The sequence below is a fragment of the Nomascus leucogenys genome, chromosome 8, assembly GCF_006542625.1.
Source record: "Nomascus leucogenys isolate Asia chromosome 8, Asia_NLE_v1, whole genome shotgun sequence".
Taxonomy (NCBI): Eukaryota; Metazoa; Chordata; class Mammalia; order Primates; family Hylobatidae; genus Nomascus; species Nomascus leucogenys.
In genome coordinates, this window is record NC_044388.1 from 18,044,543 (window position 1) to 18,065,933 (window position 21,391).

General features: G+C 38.1%; 1 protein-coding gene across 1 annotated transcript in view; it reads left to right on the forward strand.

Moving 5' to 3' along the window:
- Positions 1-21,391, forward strand: part of ACAD11 (acyl-CoA dehydrogenase family member 11) — a 101,321-nt gene that overhangs the window by 2,401 nt on the left and 77,529 nt on the right. Inside the window, exons 2-6 of the mRNA XM_003265228.4 lie at positions 5,729-5,828; positions 7,857-7,982; positions 8,529-8,690; positions 10,852-11,016; positions 21,070-21,211. Coding sequence (XP_003265276.1) covers positions 5,729-5,828; positions 7,857-7,982; positions 8,529-8,690; positions 10,852-11,016; positions 21,070-21,211 — 695 coding nt within the window. The remainder of the gene's footprint in view (positions 1-5,728; positions 5,829-7,856; positions 7,983-8,528; positions 8,691-10,851; positions 11,017-21,069; positions 21,212-21,391) is intronic.

Sequence of the window (21,391 nt, forward strand, 5' to 3'; positions counted from 1 at the left end):
GAGCATAAAAAATATAAATTACCTAAGTAAAAGATGTGCAATACCTTTGTAGAGAAATGATAAAACTTTTATTAGGACCTTAAAAAGAATTTTAAAAATTGAAAGATGCCATGTTGTTGAATAGGAATATTCAATATTGCAAACTTTTGTCTTCCAGTTGATCTATTGATTCAAAGCAATGACAATCAAAATCCTAATTTTTTTCTCTAATTTGAAAAAGTGCTCCTAAATTTTATGTGTAAGAGCGAAGGGCTAAGGATAGCAGAAACATTTTTAAAGAACCACAAGGTGGGAAATTTGAATTAACATGGTATGATATTAGCACAGAGATAGACAGACCAATGAAATAGAACAGAGAGTTCCCAGAAACACCTACATATTTATAGAAGTTTGATAAGTGACAGTGTTGGCACTGAGAGTCAGTGGGGCGGGGGGAAAGAAGAACTTTTCAAGAAGTTATACTGGAATAATTGTTATCTGTATGAAGAAATAGAAATTAGACTCTTTATCTCACACAGTTCCAGGTAGATAAAAGAATTGAATGTTAAAGGCAAAACAAGTCTTCTGTTTGACTTCATCTTTGATTCTGCTTTGCCGTCTCTCATTTTTCACTGTGGCCTATTGAATACATAGGATCTGTGCAACTTCTTACAAGAAACTCTGTCTCTTTGTTTCTCATTTTCCAGCTTTGTACTTCTATGCCTCTTGGACCAAATACTCAGTGTTTACATGGGCAAACACTGAGTCGCTTGTCTTTTAATCTTCTTTTTTCCTGATCTCTTATCAACAGCAAACACATTTGAGATGCTGTTGGCATCAATATAAAAGTCATTTAAATTTGTGGAAATCCAAAGGGTTCAGGAGGAATGCCTGTGAGTTCAAATTTGCCAGGCTGGTTGTTATCTTTCATCATTGCTCACTCAATTTTGTAAACCTTAATGAGCAAACCTGAAGGGGGCCAGCCCCTCCACACCTGTGGGTATTTCTAGTCAGGCTGGACGAGAGACTGAGAAAAGAAATAAGACACAGAGACAAAGTGTAGAGAAAGAAAAGTGAGCCCAGGGGACCGGCGCTCAGCATACGGAGGACCTTCACCGGCACCGGTCTCTGAGTTCCCTCAGTATTTATTAATTACTGTTTTCACTATCTCAGCAAGAGGAATGCGGCAGGAGAGCAGGGTGATAGTGGGGAGAAGGTCAGCAAGAAAACATGAGCAAAGGCATCTGTGTCACAAATGATTTCCAGGGAAGGTACTATGCCTAGATATGCACGTAGGCCAGGTTTATGCTTTTCTCCACCCAAACATCTCAGTAGAGTAAAGAGAAACAGAGCAGCATTGCTGCCAACATGTCTCACCTCCCGCCACAGGGCAGCTTTTCTTCTATCCCAGAACTGAACAAATGTACAATCGGGTTTTATACCGAGACATTCAGTTCCCAGGGGCAGGCAGGAGACAATGGCCGTCACTCTATCTCCACTGCAAGAGGCTTTCTTCTTTTACTAATCCTCCTCAGCACAGACCCCTCACGGGTGTCGGGCTGGGGGACGGTCAGGTCTTTCCCATCCCACGAGGCCATATTTCAGACTATCACATGGGGAGAAACCTTGGACAATACCCGGCTTTCAAGGGCAGAGGTCCCTGTGGCTTTCCGCAGTGCATTGTGCCCCTGGTTTATCAAGACTGGAGAATGGCGATGACTTTTACCAAGCATTCTGCCTGTAAACATTTTGTTAACAAGGCACATCTTGCACAGCCCTAGATCCCTTAAACCTTGATTCCATACAACACATGTTTCTGTGAGCTCAAGACTGGGGCAAAGTTACAGATTAACAGCATCTCAGGGCAAAGCAATTGTTCAGGGTACAGGTCAAAATGGAGTTTCTTATGTCTTCTCTTTCTACATAGACACAGTAACAGTCTGATTTCTCTTTCTTTTCCCTACACAAACCAAACTGGTTGTCAGAGTAGATAGTTGGTGAAGGTCTGAGTCCGCTTAGTGGTTTTATTAAATGCACTTGGTCAGAATAGTCATGATTCCACTAGTCATGATTTCCACCAAAGGAAAAGGAGTAAAATTAAAAAGCAGCAAATCCTGAATATTTTCAAATCTCTGCACAAGGGATAAGGTGCCTTACTAGATATCCACAAACATAACTGATTCCCTTATCAGGGCCTATGCTTCTTTTTTTTTTTTTTTCAGTTCCTTTCTGTTAAAAAAATTCCCATAGGAATTTCTGAGTTTCTAAAGCTTAGAGATGCAGGTAGATGCACCCTCTAGGATGATGCCATGAGTCTGAGACTTGTTAACCGTGATATAAATAAAGGGTTAAAAAATCTTTTCTCCTGCTCTATGGATAAATTTATTTAATTTTCTAGCTCTGTAATTCTGAAAACTTGGTAAAGGTGGCATATCAGATGTGTTTCCAGGCAACATTGCTTATGGTAAAAATAACATCTATTTAGTAAACTGCATCTGAACTGGAAGGTCTGTAAATGAACTGTTTAAGTATCTGGTGGAAAGGCATAGCTTTGGGTTTCCCTAAGTGTAGAGGGTTCTTTCAACTAGTTATGTCCTTTGCTAGGGCCCTGGAAGCTGGTGCCAAAAGACTGCTACTACAGATAATGGCTTCTGTAGGGCATGAGGCTTTACTATGATCTAAATGTTTGTGTCCCTCAAAAATTCATATGTTGAAATCCTTACTCCCAAGGTAATGATATTAAGAAGTGGGGGGTCTTTGGGAGATGATTAGATCATGAGTACAGTGACCTCAAGAATGGGATTAGTGTTATAAAAGAGACCCCCAAAGAACTGCCTTGCCCCTTCCACCATGTGAGGAAGAGCAAGAATGTGCCTTCTATAAGAAAGTGGGTCCTCACCAGAGACTGAATCTGCTGGCGCCTTGATTTTTGACTTCCCAGGCCCCAAAAATGTGAGAAATAAATGTCTGTTGTTTATAAGCTACCCAGTCTGTGGTATTTCATAATAGCAGTCTGAATAGACTAGCAGCCTAAATAGACTAAGACTTCTAAATCAAGGTGGTACCCATACTCACCCATTTCCTGATCTCATTCCCTCTCACCTGAGCTGTCAGTGAGGGGGAATGGGGGCATGGAGTAAACCCTGGACTGCTGCAAGGAGTCTGCTGAAGAAACTCATCTGATGCTGCCATGCCAACATCCTGTTTTTCCTGTCTGTTTATGCTTCTAAGGGAACCAATGCTATGAATGGCTTAGTAGGGTCTTGTCAGATTGTCTGTTTAAAGTCTTCTCTAACCAAGTACGTGTCCGTGGCTGCACACTTACATGCAAAGATTTTCTATTTGTTAATGGAGGTTGGACACATCAAAAGTACCATCTGTTAGGTTATAGATCAACACATTTCTCTCAGCACTAAATATCTTGTCTAAGAACTACCAATAGTTCTGACTACTGGCTCAGTGATGATTCTTATACTGAGACCATCAATGGTTCCAGGCTATCTGGAGGCCTGATGGTTGGAGTGGTTAAATTTAGCAAGTACTGTATTGACAGTGTTGACAATGATCCTCCCATGCAAATTGGTTTCTGCAATTTTTTTTTGTCTTTGTTATAACCATTTTAGATACTTCCTCAAAAGAGAAACTTTTAATTGTTTTTGTTTGTTTTTGAGAAATTCATATAACATAACATTTAAAAATTTAACTGTTTTAAAGTGTACAAGTCAGTTGTTTTCCATATATTCAGAATGTTATACAACCATCACCACTATCTAGTTCTAAAACATTTCCATCACCCCTAAAGAAACCTGATACTTCCCAATTTTTTCCTGCCCCTATCCCTGGCTGCTACTAATCTACTTTCTGTCACTATGGATTTCCCTATTCTGGACATTTCCTAGACGTGGAATCACATAATATGTAGTCTTTTGTGACTAGCTTCTTTCACTTAACATAATATTTTCAAGATTCATCCACATTGTAGTATGGATCAGCATTTTATTCCTTTGTATTGCCAAACAATAATCCATTGTATAGATATACCACATTTTGTTTATCCTTTTGTCTGCAGATGGACATTTGAGCTGTTTCTAATTTTTGGCTGTTGTGAATTGTACTGCTGTGAACATTCATGTACAAGTTTTTGTGTTAATTTTATGTGTTCAGTTCTCTTGGATATATATGTAGAAGCAGACTTGCTGGGTCACTCTACCTTCAACAAAGCTTTTAGTTTTTTCTTTGTATTTCATTTGGGTCATTTACTATCATGAAAGACCAGTGCTTTATATAAGACTAGAGAACTGCCTCATCAAAAATGCATCCAATCAGATGTTTGGCATTTTTTTAAAAACGTATTTGTAAGATTCGTTGTTGCCAAACGCGGTGGCTCACGCCTGTAATCCCAGCACTTTGGGAGGCCCAGGCGGGCGGATCACGAGGTCAGGAGATCGAGACCATCCTGGCTAACATGGTGAAACCCCGTCTCTACTAAAAATACAAAAAATTAGCCGGGCGCGGTGGCGGGTGCCTGTAGTCCCAGCTACTGGGGAGGCTGAGGCAGGAGAATGGCATGAACCCAGGAGGCAGAGCTTGCAGTGAGCTGAGATCACGCCACTGCACTCCAGCCTGGGCGACAGAGCAAGACTCCATCTAAAAAAAAAAAAAGAAGATTCGTTGCAATTGATGGTTTGCAGCATCAAAGATAAATTGTTCTATATCAATAAAGACAGCATAGCCTGTGGTGGTCCTATTTCCTGACCACTGGTGATTATCTCCACCTTCCTATGGTAAAAGGCACTCACGCAGGATTAGATGGTACCAAAACCAGTGCTCCTTGATGTGATTGCCAGGGAGGATGGGTCTGATTTACAGAAGATGTAGACACTGGGGCTGCTGCCAGACTCAATCTAGGCTCATGCTTGTTTTTTCCTGATGGAGGTTGAAGTCCTGGGAAGAAGCTTCAAGGATTTTTTTTCTACTTTCTCCTATTACCTATTACCTTAAGGATTGATTCTTCTGTTTATTTAATTTAGGATCTCTCCTTTATACAGTTGGATTCTTCAAAAGTTGGGCGATTCTTAAATGCCCATATTATAAGTGAAGGAATAGACTGAATAGTTTTGGTAGCTGAAGTGTCTATCCTTAGTTTAGGTGAGAATTTCTGTTCATCTGGCAGGGAAAGTCAATGCCCTGGTGTCTGTGAGTTAGTTGGGCCAGCATTGCACTTCCCTGGGCCAGATGCTCACTGTGGGACCTCACTTCTCAGAACTCCCATTGTAGAGAGCTCAACTCACGCACTAGCCTTGTTGACACTTATGAGGGTAATCTCTCTAAAGGCAGATGAGGGGGCATTAAGCCAGCTGTTCCTGCATCTTTTAATTCATTTTCTGACTGATAACTTAGAATCTCTTCTCAGATTGTTTATTTACTTAGATCAGTCATTGTTCTACAGGTTTACTTAGATCAGTCATTGTTCTACAGGTACTCCTGATAAAACTTAGGATTTGCAGTCAGGAAGTGGGGTCCTCTCTTCTACCTGTGTGAGTCACAGATTCTCCAGCTACCAGTATGTTGCCATCTGCTTTAATATCATCTAGAAATTCATGTTGTGAGCTGCTGATAGCACCCCTCTTGATTTTCCAGCATTGAGATGAATTTATTTTCATTTGTTTCTTCTGACATTTCAGTAGGATTTGGGGATGACGGAAAACATATCTTTGTAATTGACCTTTTTTTTTTTACTTTTATCTAGAGCAGGAAAGTCCAATCCAACCTTTTGTCTCCAGAAGGGCTTTCAAACATATGTGCTCAGGAAAAAACCACCAGGTTCACTTCTTCCTAAAGCACATCAGGTATAGTATACAAACGTAATGATAAATTCTTTGGTGACAAATAAATGCTTTTAATACACACAAAGCCAATTTACTTTTAAAAGGCATCTTATGATTGCCAAATAATATAAAATGTATTTTATTTCTAATGAAAATTTCCCTTGAATTATATCTTTTTTTGTTTTAAAAAATGATTTGAGGTTGAAATGTAAGTCTATCTTTAGGCTATTAATCTTGAACAACACCCAGTTATTTTGTGTATTTGATTTTCCTCTACATTGTTTGCTAGAAGTAAAATCAGCCAATGAATATTTTCAGTGCTACTCATCTATAGATATTTTGTTTTATTATATATTTAAATTATTATATATAATAGTATCTACTAAGAATTATTTTAATATATTTGCTATGATAATCCTCTAATTTTTTGGTGATAAGAAAGATTTGAATAAGTATTTTATAGTACTCTCTAAATATTAGACAGTGAGAATTATAAAAGATTTTTGTTAAAAACTAGGTTTTTCTGTCTTCAGAAAACAGGTATTATCTATGGATTTTCAGAGAACAGGAGGGGACAGAAATCAAAGCACTGGAGAACATTAAAAGCACTGTGCATATTTAGGGTATGGCCGTAATCATGTACAGCAGGTGCTTCCCAGGCCCAGGTCACTGGGGAAGGACAATTGTGGGGTAGGCTTAATACCACAGTAATAGAAAATGTAGATTCTATGGGACTTTCTTGGTCCCACATCATATTCCCAGAAACATGAAGTAAGTTGGATGCTTAAGATAAAACAAAGTTGGGTAACTTTCATTAAATATCAGTATGGTATGGCTGAAGAAGAATCCCCATCCATGCCCCGATAAACAGCTTTATTTGTCTCTCTTCTTGATAGCATCCCACCTGAACACATCAGAACAGGGCATAATGCTCTCAGCCCAAGTACAGCTGCCAAGGATCTGGAGTACTCTGTTTCAACTCCCTTCTGTTTTCTCAACTCTGCTTTGAAAAAAGCAGTGCTCCAGATCTGTGATCCACTTTTTGCTTCTCTAACCCTTTTGCCCTCTCCCCCTTACCCCCTCCCCTTCGTTTCCCAACACCTGAGTGGTTAACACTTCTTTCCACAGCCCTTGGTACTGCTGGCTGCTCTCACCTTGAACGTGGGTTTCGTTGTTTTCCTGTTCCAGTTATTGCCGCAGCCCCTGCTTTTACTTCCTGATGTCAAAATGAGCTGCATAGCTTCCCCTCCTTAGAATGGTCAGTCACCATTGCCTGAGTCTGGGGCCAGGTGACTACATGTAGATAAGCCATCCTTACTTGGCCTGCATCAGCAGCTCTGCAAGCCATCCTTACTTGGCCTGCATCAGCAGCTCTGCCCTTGGGTCCTGAGTGATAGCCTGTGCATCTGTCCTAATTAAGGAAGCCATTTTTTCCCCACTGTCTTATTTGGGCTCCAGTTTGCTTCTAGCTGCCTACTTTCCTGCAAGTTATCTTGAGCTCCACAGTAGTCCTGAGTGCCAGGAAAGATCCCCATGCCCCTGCCCTGGAAACGCATGCCTCCCTTGCTCTCCAGAAGGAGCGGGTACTTTTCCTTCCACCACCACTCACCTCTCACCCCCAGCTCTTTGTAGCTGACTGTGGCAGAGTGCTAGAATAGAGACTTACCTGAGCTTCCTTGGAAGACATGAAAGAGCGAGCAGCCAGCCAGGGAACTGCTGTGGAAAAAGGGATGTTTTATGATAAAATATGTGAAATATTGTGAACAGTAACTATTGCCTTCACATTATCAGAGCCAGGATTAAGTCTCATGCAGGTGCTCATCTTTTTATCCTAATTAAATTACATTTTTTAGTAGTGGTCTAATTTATAATCATAATGATTACACCAAGACAACTATTAGGGAAGTTATTACTATTATCCTCTGGAGTATGTGTTGATACTGTTTTACCGTTGTTTTCTAGCCTTAAGGTTAGCTCATGAGTAGTTATTAAATTTAATTATAATTAAATCAGTTTCTCTGATTTTTAATGATTCATCATCCTGTTTAGATTGATAGAGAATTTAAAGTCCAGAAAGCCTTGTTTTCAATTGGATTCCCCGTTCCCAAGCCTATACTGTACTGCCATGATACTTCTGTCATTGGAACAGAATTTTACATAATGGAACATGTGCAGGTAAATTAACACTTAATCTTATATTGTTGTTGCTTTTACTTTTAATTATGAAGTTAATTAAAATGTTTTATTATGATACTTAATAAATGATATAGTTTGTTATTTAACATTTTAGGTAATTAGATTGCTTTGCAAAGGCTTACAATTTTGTTCAAATTTGAGCACTTACAAAGGGAGGGATGGAATAGACAAGAGACAAATTTAGTAATTAAGGGGTATTGACTTGTTCTTAAATTTTCCTCTAGGTGTCAGTAAAGAGTTATCTGTAATGGCAATAACCAAATTGTCCGTAAGGTAGCAGGGAAAACACACTCCACATAGGTCAAGCCATTAAGAACAATAAATTCAAAATGTGTTTTAAATTTTTTCTGTAAAATAGTTGACAATAGTTTTGATGTTTAAATTCATATTGGCATATCCTTTTATTTTCCCTTTGGCATGTATACTCTAATATTAAATATGTTTCACAAATGAATGTTTTTCTAGTATATTCTACAAAGTATTGATTGCACACATTTAAATAATCTGTTGTAATCACTTCCATAGGGTCGAATCTTTCGTGATTTAACAATTCCTGGAGTTAGCCCAGCAGAACGTTCAGCCATATATGTGGCCATGGTAGAAACATTGGCTCATTTACATTCCTTGAATATACAGTCATTGCAGCTGGAAGGATATGGTATAGGTGCTGGGTACTGCAAAAGACAGGTAATGCATCCACATTAATAGCTATTTTTTTCAAGTTCTTGTAAATAATATACCTTATTAGTCAACAAAAAAAGCTATTATTGTATAATTTTCTGAAGCTTGGCTATGACTTTTAACATTGTCCTTCAGAATGACTAGTTTTTAGTATAAAATTATCTTATGTTTTTATATTAGGTTTTGTTCAGCAAAATCTTCTGTTTTAGACTCTTCTCTTAATTTTCCAATACTTTTAACTATATAGTTTTTTCTTATTATTATTTTATTTATTTATTTATTTTGAGATGGAGTCCCGCTCTATTGCCCAGGCTGGAGCACAGTGGTGCAATCTCTGCTCACTGCAAGCTCCGCCTCCCAGGTTCACGCCATTCTCCTGCCTCAGCCTCCCGAGCAGCTGGGACTACAGGCTCCCGCCATCACGCCCTGCTAATTTTTTGTATTTTTAGTAGACATGGGGTTTCACCATGTTAGCCAGGATGGTCTCGATCTCCTGACCTCGTGATCCACCCGCCTCGGCCTCCCAAAGTGCTGGGATTACAGGCGTGAGCCACCGTGCCCGGCCTACAGTTTTTTCTTTCTAAATTGGACTAGCAGACATTTATTAAGCTTTGACTGTGTGTTTAATACCTGCTGAGTACTGTGTTAAATATCAAGAAAAATATACAATAGGTTCTTCCCCATAGGAACTTGTGATCATTTTTGAGAGACCTGTACATGCATGTCATACATGAAACCTGAAAATGGTATAAAAGAGTGTAAAATCTAGTAGTAAATTGTTTGATACTCATCATGATTCAAAGGGTGGAAGTTGGGATGCCCTTGCTTATATAGAGAAAGCTTCCTGGGAGAGATATCTTATAATGAGTATTTAAGGAAAGATAAAATTTAGGGTGATGGGGATCATTTTAAATTAAAGGAAAGCAATACTACATATATATGGGGCTGCTTTCCTTTATAAGCATATCATTTTGTGGGGGTTAAGGAAGAGAAAAGGGAACTAAAGTTTAGAGAGTACTCACTATATGCTAGGTCCTACATGGCGGAGTGAGTTGTCGACCTCTCTTTTTTGATCTTTACAACAACTCTAAGATATAGGTATTATTACTCCCATTTTGCAGATGAATAAAGGGAGGCTTGCATCAATAAAGTAATACACAAGTAAGTGGCTTAGATTTAATTTAAGGTTGATATGACTAGATAAGACCAAGTAAAGATCTTTGCTCTATTGCACTAAATTAAGCAAAGATACCTTGGGAAATGGAGATAAAAAAGCAAATAAACAATATGGTCCCACTTGTTGGAGGACTTTACGAGTAAGTTGATTTGTTTGCATTCAATTCTAAGAACAATAGAAGATCTTTACACTATTCATACCTGTAATATATTTAGAAAATTCTATGGGTAATAAGAAAGAGTATTAAAATGAAAAGTAGGCCGGGCGCGGTGGCTGAAGCTTGTAATCCCAGGACTTTGGGAGGCCAAGGCAGGCGGATCACGAAGTCAGGAGTTCGAGACCAGCTTGACCAATATGGTGCTCTGTCTCTACTAAAAATACAAAAATTAGCTGGGCGTGGTGGTATGCACCTGTAATCCCAGCTACTTAGGAGGCTGAGGCAGGAGAATCACTTGAACCTGGGAGGTGGAGGTTGCACTCTGTCCTGGGCAACAGAGCGAGACTCTGTCTCAAAAAAAAAAAAAAAAAGTAAATGTCTTCTTTTTTCTTCTAGTCCCCACATTCCCTTCTTCAGGGGTTACTTATTTCTCGTGACCCTTTCCAGAAATTATCTATGCCTATATATTTGTGTGTGTGTGTGTGAGTGTGTGTGTGAGAGAGAGAGTGTGTGCGTGTGTGTGTGTTTGTATGCATTCTTTTTTTTTTCTTCTACAAAGTAGTTGCCGAATAAAGACTAGAACCCATATCTCTTGATCCCTAGGCCAGTATTTTTCTCCTGATAAAAAGCTAGGTAAGTAAAATGGAACTATACGGAAAAGAGACTTTCAGGTTTAGGCTGATTTGAGTGTTTTAGGGTGACACGAGTATCACCAGCATGGGTCTTAAGTATTTAGGAGTAAAACAGCACTTGAGTTTTGTTTTAATTTTAGAATTGCTAGATCCTACATTCCAGTTTCAGCTTTACCATTTTTCTTATTTATATGTCTTTAGGTATCAACCTGGACAAAGCAATATCAAGCTGCAGCTCATCAGGACATCCCTGCCATGCAACAGCTATCGGAGTGGCTAATGAAGAACTTGCCCGATAATGACAATGAAGGGAATTTGATTCATGGAGATTTCAGACTAGATAACATAGTTTTCCACCCTAAAGAGGTACAGTTAGCTATGTTTACAATTAATTGAGTAGGTCTGTTTTGTGACGCAGTACTAAGTAAATGTTGCCCCCAGAGCTCTGAGGGAGCCCAACCCACTCCCTGTTCCCCTACAGCTCAGGACTGTCATCACCACTCAAAATTTTTAGAAAGGAGTCCTGCAGATTTTCCAGCATAAGTTAGCTGCCTACCTTTAAGGCTAGTTCTAATCCCAAGTGGTATCTGGTTTCCTGCTTAAAAGGATTTGGGAATTTTACATGCATGATGCTGTTTTCTTCAAATAAGTTTTCATCTACTAGTTACAATATTTAGCTTATCCATGTTCTTGCTTTTTTTCTGATTCATTTATACTTCTTTGGGGCTTTTAGCCCTATCTCATGAAGAATTTATTATTTGTTTATTATAAACTCTGAGAATAGAGAATTCCAAAAGCTTCTTGAGGCTTCAAAAGAATTACATGAGGTTAATATAACCTTGCTCTGTGTAAATGTGCACACTGTATTCTTTATAAAGAGTATAAACAAATGAAAGCTGTAATCCTCCACTGAGCACCTACAATGAGGCCTAGTCTTACAGTATAGTGGGAATGAATCCTGCTTCTGAGAGGAGGATTTTCTGGATTCACTAGTTTCTTAGAATGCTAAGATGTTTTAGGGCAGGAAGAGCTAGTGGCACTGATGAATTCTGAATTCTAACCTTGTTAATTATCTACCCTGAGATTAGAAAAATTAAATATGCTGATTTATAATCTAGAAAATTATAAAAGCATATGCCTTAAAACATAGCAGGATCTGGCCTGTATTTGATCTGTGTCATTTAATTAATACTTTAGTCGAGTCTATATAATATTGAGTCTCTATAGTAGAAAACAAATTAGAACCTACTAGACTTGGAGTTCCTTTAAAACAATGACTATATCTTATTCATCTTTATATTGCAGGTGCTTATATGATTCTGAATGAATCTATGTTGAAGGGATTAATTTTAGTTAATTATTCACTAAGCAACTATTTCCATTTCATGAATTTATGCTTAACGTTCATTCCCTAGCAGTGTGAACTTAAAGCAAGTTATTCAGTCTCTCTCTGTGCCTCTGTTTTTATTTTAACTTTTTGTTTTGAAATAATTAGAGTCCCACAAAAAGTTGTAAAAGTATTATAGTACAGAGAAGTCCTGTGTATCCATCATCCAAATTCTGCAAAATGGATATTATACAACTATGGTACATTATCAAAGCCAGGAAATTGACACTGTGTACCTTTTAAAATTGAAAAAAAAATTTCTGAGTTGCTGGGCAGCTAAAATGAAACAGTCAATATGGAGCAACTAGCTGGTACCTGGCACATCAATGATGCTCAATTTATTTCAGGTACCCTCACTTTTCCATTTTTTCCCCTTCACTTTTCTCTCTGACTTTTCTAAGACTACTTGTCAAGCTTCTTCAGAAAAATATTAGGGTATAAGTACATCCTTCATAATATGTACTAAAACCTAAACAGTGGTTGTAGGGGATGGAATTATAGGAGACATAATTGTACATTTCTGTAATGTATAGGGTTTGATGTTTTTTGGTTTTTATTTTTAAAACAACAGCATGTTTTATTTTTGTCATCAGAAAACACAACAATTAAGAAAGAAGAAAAAACAATTTTAAATGACAAACCTTCCAGGAATGTGTGGGGTAAGCCAGTGAAGGAAACTACAGGATATGGCAAAACGAAATTATTTTCTGTTACTTATTTACAAAGTATTTAAAGCATGTTTGAGCAAGTATTTCAGTAGCACAATATGCTCACTGCAATGTGGAAAAGAAATCCAGTTTTCCTGGAAAATGTTGATTTTCCAAATACAAATTTTACCAGGAGAGAAATGTTTAAGATCTTGGAGTTTAATGTAAAATCTGCATATTGTCATTTCAACTTGAAAAATATATTTAATTAGAAACATCCATTGGAACTTGTCAACTTCAGTGATCTAGAAATTGAAACCCCTTATTTTGACCTCACCCTCTTTATCTTCTGTTCTTTTATTTCTCTGCATCTTCCCTGAGACACTGCAAATTTGATTGCTGTTAATTTAGAATCCATAAGCCCTTCATGACTTCACTTGACTTCTTATCCTACAGGAGCCACATGGTCATAATCAGTCATCTCAAAAACTACCTTTAGTACCGATTTCATTAATAATTTTTTGACTGTAGATATATGCAAATAATATAAGAATTATAAAGTGTCCTGACCTTAGGTTACTTATTATTCTAGCATCTTCCCACCCTGACTTTATATAATCATTATTATCATTATGTTACTTTTTATTTTTTCTAATAACCCTACAGGGGATGTCCATCACCCTTGACTTTAACCAATTTCTAGCCCTAAACTTGAATCCTCATATTTTTGCTGCAGAATAAAGTCGTGAAGTAAGGTTAATTGGGTCTGGGACATTTTTATGCCATATGATTTTATCTAGGCTGTAACTTCATCTCTTAGTAAAACCTGTGACATTTAAAAAATGGCTTTTCTGAATCTTTTCCCTTCTTCTCAAACTCTCACATTGCTTGTCCCATCTCGGCTCCCACTCTCAGCATGTGGTCTTGTCTTGTACCTGACTCATCTTTGTCCTTTCAGTCATTTTCCAGCATAGCCTGCTTTCTAGGAATTACACCATGCCCCTCAAAGTTCTCTTTATATCGTTGAAGACATTTTCGTCCGCTACACAATATCACCTGTATGCAGATTGATGGGTGATATTTTTCTTTAGCCTCATTGCCAAGAAAAGTTGTCCCTCTTGAGCAGCTGGTTTGTTTTTGACCTGCATACACTATAAAGATTGTGACTGACCATGCTTCACATTTTATTTTACCTGCTATAAAATTCAAAGCAAATTTTACTACCCACACTACCAACTATGCATGTCCTATCACATTCAATTATGTGTAATAACCTTACTGCTAGCTTCATCTTTTCATTACAAATTCTATTATTTTCTTGCCTGCCTTCTTCATCTATGGTTTGTTCTGTTGGATTGTATGTATTTTTTGTTTTGAATGCCAATACACATACATATTAATAAAATTCAATGGCGTAAAAAGTATACATAAAATGAATCTCTCTATAAGGAAGATAATTGAAAAAACTAAAAGCTTTCTGTTGTGCTGAGGTTTCAGAAAAACTGTCAAAAATAATTTTACAAGCTACCAATGACTTACTTCACAGAATTGGAAAAAACTACTTTAGGGCGTGGTGGTGGGCGCCTGTAGTCCCAGCTACTTGGAGAGGCTGAGGCAGGAGAATGGCGTGAACCCGGGAGGCAGAGCTTGCAGTGAGCCGAGATTGCGCCACTGCACTCCAGCCTGGGTGACAGAGCGAGACTCCGTCTCAAAAAAAAAAACTACTTTAAAGTTTATATGGAACCAAAAAAGAGCCCATGCCGCCAAGTCAATGCTAACCCAAAAGAACAAAGCTGGAGGCATCACGCTACCTGACTTCAAACTATACTACAAGGCTACAGTAACCAAAACAGCATGGTACTGGTACCAAAACAGAGATATAGATCAATGGAACAGAACAGAGCCCTCAGAAATAACACCGCATATCTACAACAATCTGATCTTTGACAAGCCTGACAAAAACAAGAAATGGGGAAAGGATTCCCTATTTAATAAATGATGCTTGGAAAACTGGCTAGCCATATGTAGAAAGCTGAAACTAGATCCCTTCCTTACACCTTATACAAAAATTAATTCAAGATGGATTAACGACTTACATCTTAGACCTAAAACCATAAAAACCCTAGAAGAAAACCTAGGCATTACCATTCAGGACATAGGCATGGGCAAGGACTTCATGTCTAAAACACCAAAAGCAATGGCAACAAAAGCCAAAATTGACGAATGGGATCTAATTAAACTAAAGAGCTTCTGCACAGGAAAAGAAACTACCATCAGGGTGAACAGGCAACCTACAAAATGGGAGAAAATTTTCGCAACCTACTCATCTGACAAAGGGCTAATATCCAGAATCTACAATGAACTCAAAAAATTTACAAGAAAAAACAACCCCATCAAAAAGTGGGTGAAGGATATGAACAGACACTTCTCAAAAGAAGACATTTATGCAGCCAACAGACACATGCAAAAATGCTCTTCATCACTGGCCATCAGAGAAATGCAAATCAAAACCACAATGAGATACCATCTCACACCAGTTAGAATGGCAATCATTAAAAAGTCAGGAAACAACAGGTGCTGGAGAGGATGTGGAGAAATAGGAACACTTTTACACTGTTGGTGGGACTGTAAACTAGTTCAACCACTGTGGAACTCAGTGTGGCGATTCCTCAGGGATCTAGAACTAGAAATACCATTTGACCGAGCCATCCCATTACTGGGTATATACCCAAAGGACTATAAATCATGCTGCTATAAAGACACATGCACACGTATGTTTATTGCGGCACTATTCACAACAGCAAAGACTTGGAACCAACCCAAATGTCCAACAATGATAGACTGGATTAAGAAAATGTGGCACATATACACCATGGAATACTATGCAGCCGTAAAAAATGATGAATTCATGTCCTTTGTAGGGACATGGATGAAACTGGAAATCATCATTCTCAGCAAACTATTGCAAGGACAAAAAAACAAACACCACATGTTCTCACTCATAGGTGGGAATTGAACGAAGAGAACACATGGACACAGGAAGGGGAACATCACACTCTGGGGCCTGTTGTGGGGTTGGGGGAGAGGGGAGGGATAGCATTAGGAGATACACCTAATGCTAAATGACGAGTTAATGGGTGCAGCACACCAACATGGCACATGGATACATATGTAACAAACCTGCACATTGTACACCTGTACCCTAAAACTTAAAGTATAATAATAAAATAATAATAATAATTTTACTAATAAGTTCCTTAGTAGCAGTAAGATGAACTAGTAAATGTCCAGATCAACCACTAAAAGTTATGTTGCGCTTTTAATAACTCTCAACACAAACAGGCATTGACAGGATTCTAATTAGATATTGCTAATTAATTTGCACTAATTTATGCAATTTGATGAGCCATCAGCTTTTCTCACCGGCTGTTGTTTTATAGCTTTGTGTTTTTACCCCAAAAATGGTTCAGATATTCTGAAAAGTAACTCCAGAAAAGTTTCCCAATTGTATTAAAAAAGAAAAGTAATCATTTATAGCATAAGTAAGTGCCTCATCTTTACTTTGGGTGTTAAAACCATAGATAAGAAATGGAATGATGTAAGAGAAAAATGCATCCATCCTCTTCAGTAGTTTCACAAATCTAGCTAGTATAGTAATTTATAATACTTACAATATTATAAATTTATAGTATAATATAACCACAATAAAAGCTCTTATAAAGTCATAGAGAAGGGAGTGATCAATTTTTTTCCACAGTAACAATGGCAAAGTTTTGATTGCCTGGCTATATATGCCAGGCTCTGAACATATTCATCAAATAAATACAGATTGGCCATCTGTTGTGTGCCAGGTTCTTTGCTAGAAACTGGTAAATGAACTATACATGCTACCTGCCCATTTAATCTTCACACTAACCCTGTGTAAGAGGTGTATATTATGGCTGAGAAAATTGAGGATTAGAGAGGTTAACTAACTTGTCCAGAGTTATACAGCCAGCAAATGGTAGAGCTAGGGTTTGAATACAGGCCTGTCTGATTCCAAAGCCCACATTTCCACACAAAGCTACAATAATGTGTGTAAGTTTGCCAGAGGAGCAAGGGAGTGCAAGCACACACAGTTACATGGAGGCGTGAAACCCAGTAACTCATATTACCCAAATGGGGTCTGCAGTTTTATGTAGCTTGGATAACTTGCCTAGAGTATTGCTGCAGCTGCCTCACTGCCCCCCACCCATAGTATTTTGAAATCATAGTAGCCAGAGTGACCCTCTTAAAATACAGATCATGTCATATCACTCCTGTATATAGAACCCTCCAGTGAAGGTTCCCCTCTCTGGACCTCATCCATCCTGCCTTAATCCCTTAAAGTAACCACAGCCATTGCTATTAGTTTGGTGCAATACCTTTTCAACTTTGAGTATTCATTTATAATCTTTTTATTTTTTTATTTTTTTTATTTTTTTTATTTTATTTTTTTTTTATTATACTTTAAGTTCTAGGGTACACGTACACAACATGCAGGTTTGTTACATATGTATAAATGTGCCATGTTGGTGTGCTGCACCCATTAACTCATCATTTACGTTAGGTATATCTCCTAATGCTATCCCTCCCCACCCCCCCACCCCACAACAGGCCCCAGTGTGTGATGTTCCCCTTCCTGTGTCCAAGTGTTCTCGTTGTTCAATTCCCACCTATGAGTGAGAACATGCAGTGTTTGGTTTTTTGCCCTTGCGATAGGTTGCTGAGAATGATGGTTTCCAGCTTCATCCATGTCCCTACAAAGGACATGAACTCATCATTTTTTATGGCTGCATAGTATTCCATGGTATATATGTGCCACATTTTCTTAATCCACTCTATCATTATTGGATATTTGGGTTGGTTCCAAGTCTTTGCTACTGTGAGTAGTGCCACAATAAACATACGTGTGCATGTGTCTTTATAGCAGCATGATTTATAATCCTTTGGGTATATACCCAGTAATGGGATGGCTGGGTCAAATGGAATTTCTAGTTCTAGATCCCTGAGGAATCGCCACACTGACTTCCACAATGGTTGAACTAGTTTACAGTCCCACCAACAGTGTAAAAGTGTTCCTATTTCTGCACATCCTCTCCAGCACCTGTTGTTTCCTGACTTTTTTTTTTTTTTTTTTTTTTTTTTTTTTTTTTTTTTTTTTTTTTTTTTGAGACGGAGTCTTGCTCTGTCCCCCAGGCTGGAGTGCAGTGGCGCGATCTCGGCTCATTGCAAGCTCCGCCTCCCGGGGTTCACGCCATTCTCCTGCCTCAGCCTCCCGAGTAGCTGGGACTACAGGCGCCCGCCAACACGCCCGGCTAATTTTTTGTATTTTTAGTAGAGACGGGGTTTCACCCTGTTAGCCAGGATGGTCTCGATCTCCTGACCTCGTGATCCGCCCGCCTCGGCCTCCCAAAGTGCTGGGATTACAGGCTTGAGCCACCGCGCCCGGCCTTCCTGACTTTTTAATGATGGCCATTCTAACTGGTGTGAGATGGTATCTCACTGTGGTTTTGATTTGCATTTCTCTGATGGCCAGTGATGAAGAGCATTTTTTCATGTGTCTTTTGGCTGCATAAATGTCTTCTTTTGAGAAGTGTCTGTTCATATCCTTTGCCCACTTTTTGATGGGGTTGTTTTTTTCTTGTAAATTTGTTTGAGTTCTTTGTAGATTCTGGATATTAGCCCTTTGTCAGATGGGTAGATTGCAAAAATTTTCTCCTATTTTGTAGGTTGCCTGTTCACTCTGATGGTAGTTTCTTTTGCTGTGCAGAAGCTCTTTAGTTTAATTAGATGCCATTCGTCAATTTTGGCTTTTGTTGCCATTCCTTTTGGTGTTTTAGACATGAAGTCTTTGCCCATGCCTATGTCCTGAATGGTATTGCCTAGGTTTTCTTCTAGGGTTTTTATGGTTTTAGGTCTAAGATGTAAGTCGTTAATCCATCTTGAATTAATTTTTGTATAAGGTGTAAGGAAGGGATCTAGTTTCAGCTTTCTACATATGGCTAGCCAGTTTTCCCAGCACCATTTGTTAAATAGGGAATCCTTTCCCCATTTCTTGTTTTTGTCAGGTTTGTCAAATATCAGATAGTTATAGATGTGTGGTATTATTTCTGAGGGCTCTGTTCTGTTCCATTGGTCTATATCTGTGTTTTGGGACGAGTACCACGCTGTTTGGTTACTGTAGCCTTGTAGGAGCTGGTACCATTCCTTCTGAAACTATTCCAATCAACAGAAAAAGAGTGAATCCTCCCTAACTCATTTTATGAGGCCAGCATCATCCTGATACCAAAGCCGGGTAGAGACAAAACAACGAAAGAGAATTTTAGACCAATATCCCTGATGAACATCGATGCAAAAATCCTCAATAAAATACTTGCAAACCAAATCCAGCAGCACATCAAAAAGCTTATCCACCATGAACAAGTGGGCTTCGTCCCTGGGATGCAAGGCTGGTTCAACACATGCAAATCAATAAATGTAATCCAGCATATAAACAGAACCAAAGACAAAAACCTCATGATTATCTCAAGAGATGCAGAAAAGGCGTTAGACAAAATTCAACAACGCTTCATGCTAAAAACTCTCAATAAATTAGGTATTGATGAGACGTATCTCAAAATAATAAAAGCTATCTGTGACAAACCCACAGCCAATATCATACTGAATGGACACAAACTGGCACAAGACAGGGATGCCCTCTCTCACCACTCCTATTCAACATAGTGTTGGAAGTTCTGGCCAGGGCAATCAGGCAGGTGAAGGAAATAAAGGGCATTCAATTAGGAAAAGAGGAAGTCAAATTGTCCCTGTTTGCAGATGACATGATTGTACATCTAGAAAACCCCATCATCTCAGCCCAAAATCTCCTCAAGCTGATAAGCAACTTCAGCAAAGTCTCAGGATACAAAATCAGTGTGCAAAAATCACAAGCATTCTTATACACCAATAACAGGCAAACAGAGAGCCAAATCATGAGTGAACTCCCATTCACAATTGCTTCAAAGAGAATAAAATACCTAGGAATCCAACTTACCAGGGATGTGAAGGACCTGTTCAAGGAGAACTACAAACCACTGCTCAATGAAATAAAAGAGCATACAAACAAATGGAAGAACATTCCATGCTCATGGATAGGAAGAATCAATATAGTGAAAATGGCCATACTGCCCAAGGTAATTTATAGATTCAATGCCATCCCTGTCAAGCTACCAATGACTTTCTTCATAGAATTGGAAAAAACTACTTTAAAGTTCATATGGAACCAAAAAAGAGCCCACATTGCCAAGTCAATCCTAAGCCAAAAGAACAAAGCTGGAGGCATCACGCTACCTGACTTCAAAGTATAATCTTTTTCTTTAAGCAAAAATTGGATCATACACTATATACTATTCTGCAAATTGATTTTTTGGCCATATGTACAGCCAAATGAACATAAGAAATGAACAAAAGAATGTCCTGTATTCTTAATATGAAGATATGTATTCCCTTTGGGAGGCCGAGGCGGGTGGATCATGAGGTCAGGAGATCGAGACCATCATGGCGAACATGGTGAAACCCTGTCTCTAGTAAAAATACAAAAAAATTAGCCAGGCATGGTGGCGAGCACCTGTAGTCCCAGCTATTCGGGAGGCTGAGCAGGAGAATGGCGTGAACCCTGGAGGCAGAGCTTGCAGTGAGTGGAGATCACACCACTGCACTCCAGGCTGGGCGACAGAGCAAGACTCCATCTCAAAAAAAAAAAAAAAAAAAATTATATATATATATATATATATATATATTCCCTTGATGTATACTGTTACTAAGTAGAATGAGGAAAGCTTTCTGTTTTATTGGTTCCACATTACATGATTGTTTTATGTTGCTGTACAATGGTGGATTTTATATTTATAAAACTATCTTTTATAACAATTATGCTTTGTATCTACAACATGAAATAACTTTTAAAAGTACTATGGATGGAGTAGTACATTTGTTATGCAGTTAGATTAATTACTAAAGCAAATGTTTAATGATGCATAACATGGATTATTAAAATATAAGTAATTCACTACAATTCCTTTTTATCACAATTACTTCCAGTTGAGAAGTTTTAACTGCTTTTGCATCTGCTCATTAGCAGAGATATTAAGGCTGTGTAAAGTAAAATGAGAAGGACTGATGGCCAGTGATGAAACCAGAGGACTTAGCTCTATATAATCAAGGCTAATTGGCTATTTTATAAATGAGATATGCCACTGTCGGTAAAGATCTGAAATTGACTTTTGATGAAAAACATGATTTTGAATATGTTCGATGTTATTTATTTCTTTATTATACTTGTTTTAAGTTTTAATGTGTTACAGACCTCTTTATTTTTAATTACAGTGTCGAGTTATAGCAGTGCTGGACTGGGAGCTGTCAACCATTGGTCATCCTTTGTCAGACTTAGCTCATTTTTCCCTGTTCTACTTTTGGCCAAGGACAGTTCCAATGATAAATCAAAGTTCTTATAGTCAAGAAAACTCAGGTATAAAAACATAATGTTGTCTAAATTGCTATTAATATAAAACTGTCTTTATTACTTTCATGATTAAAATATAAAATCTTGCAATTTTAGATAATTTTTGTTTCTTAAATATGTTTCTATTTTATTATTATTTTATTATTTTTATTTTTATTTTTTATTTTTTTGTTGAAGATAATTCTT